The following is a 1,819-nucleotide window of genomic DNA, read 5'->3' as shown; positions in this document are numbered from 1 at the left end:
TGTGATAATAACTGGCTGGATGTACATTATCGCTTACTTGCGTAACAAATGTTTTGGTTTCCTGTGTGCTTGAGTTTTAGTTGAGCAGTAGTTTTAGTCTGTGGCACTGTGCATACTGACAGCACAGTAATAAACAGCAGAGTCTGACAGACTGAGTTCAGAGATTTCCAGAGCTCCATTCAGTGTATCTGTTCTTTTCAATGTAAACCGCTTTTTAAATCCATCCTCATAGGTTGGGTCACTCACACCATAGCTGTAACCGATTAGATCCATTGCTGTATTCTTCTGTTGATACCATAGCATATTTAGCATGCTACTGTCATCATGACTACACTCCATCTCTGTTTTGTCATTTTTGTTGGCAAATAAGGACTTCACCTTCTGTTGAACATTCACACATCTCGCCCTCCCTATTAAAAAGAAAAGTCAGGCTTTAAAAAACATTACACTTCAAATTGACCAAATTCCACTTCAAACCTTTATGAAGTATTGATAAAAAAATTGATTGCTATCTCAAATGAATTCTTACCCATGTAAAAGAAGAAAAATATGCACAGTCCATATGCAGCTCTTAACATCCTTCTAAACTAGTGTTCCAAAAACTCATGCAAAAATAATGTGACAAGACAGAGTGTATGAGTCTTTAGTAAAGATAGAAACCTGGGAAACCTCTATATTAAAATAAACAGTAACATCTCCCCCTACTGACTGTATTACATCAATGAGACCTTGGTGTTATTGGTGGAAGGGAGGAGTATAACGTCTTCAATACAAGTGCTTATGCGAGTTCTCAGCCACTACTGACTTGTCTGTAAAGATATGGGTTCATTTATTTGTGGTTGAGGCAGGTGTGATTGCCGTTGCCATCCAAAGAGTTTTTTGTCGTATAGTTTATTGTCTTTTATTCACTGTGTAAACTAGCAGCACACAGATACACAGCATCAATCCCCTCCTTAACATCCACAGTCAGGGTCCATTTCTTTTTCTCTGTACCCGACACTTTAAAGCCAGTTTTAAAGTCCTTCTCAATAGAGGGAGAGTTAAAATGGTTGCTTCCAACAAGCACTGGCCCTTCACCTTTTATATGCCTGTACCAGTATTTGTAGTCATAGTCTGTATCATTCTGGTAACAGTGCATTTCAACTGAAGATCCTGGAAGGCTGGATATGTACTCCGGCCATTGAGTGATCAAAACACTGCCACTGAAATCTTCTGGAAATACAAAGATTTATTATCAAAATCAAGATATGTTGTTCATTAAAAATCTACATTTGGTTACAACCAAGGGAATCACTGTAAGTTAAAGTAATACCTTTAAGACAAAGCAAAGTGAATAGGAGAAGGAAAGACTCCATTTAGAGATGTTTTTCATGAATTATTCTCTGATGTTCGGTTAACTACACAAAGACAAAAGTTTGTGGATCTTTATTTAAGACACACCCCTTTGTTGCTTAGTCATTGGTGGAAAAATGATGACACTATTCTTCTTTTCCTTTTCTGAACCAGAAACCTAGAATGAAACTTTATGAGTGACTGAATACAAGTGCTGACATAGACAGCAACTCGACCAAAATAGTGCTCAATTCACACCCGGACACCAGTGTAGTTTGACATTAGCATGTTGCAAAGATGATACTGAAAAGATAATGTAAGATAATACTGTAAAAGAGTGAGTCCTTGAATCATTTAACTGAGTTGTAAAAAAAAATTATTTATTCAGGAATTTAAAAAAGTCACTGGCTAAATTGGAAATAGTATTCACATACTGTACTACTCATACTACTTCTCCCATATATTTATATCGCAGTCACAAAATGTG

At 36.6% G+C, this 1,819-nt stretch overlaps 1 gene segment (V, D, J or C); it reads right to left on the bottom strand.

Annotated features, from left to right (window-relative positions):
• Positions 1-767: 767 nt before the first annotated feature.
• LOC130088350 (T cell receptor alpha variable 13-1-like) lies at positions 768-1,382 on the bottom strand. The segment is given in 2 exon segments: positions 768-1,212; positions 1,313-1,382. Coding segments are annotated over 2 exon segments (354 nt in total).
• Between the last annotated feature and the right edge of the window lie 437 nt (positions 1,383-1,819).

Source organism: Rhinichthys klamathensis, unplaced genomic scaffold, assembly GCF_029890125.1.
Source record: "Rhinichthys klamathensis goyatoka isolate OS25496 unplaced genomic scaffold, OSU_Roscu_1.1 h1tg000117l_1, whole genome shotgun sequence".
NCBI classification, from domain to species: domain Eukaryota; kingdom Metazoa; phylum Chordata; class Actinopteri; order Cypriniformes; family Leuciscidae; genus Rhinichthys; species Rhinichthys klamathensis.
Note: the sequence above shows the minus strand (reverse complement) of the source record. Positions and strands in the feature narration are given on the sequence as shown.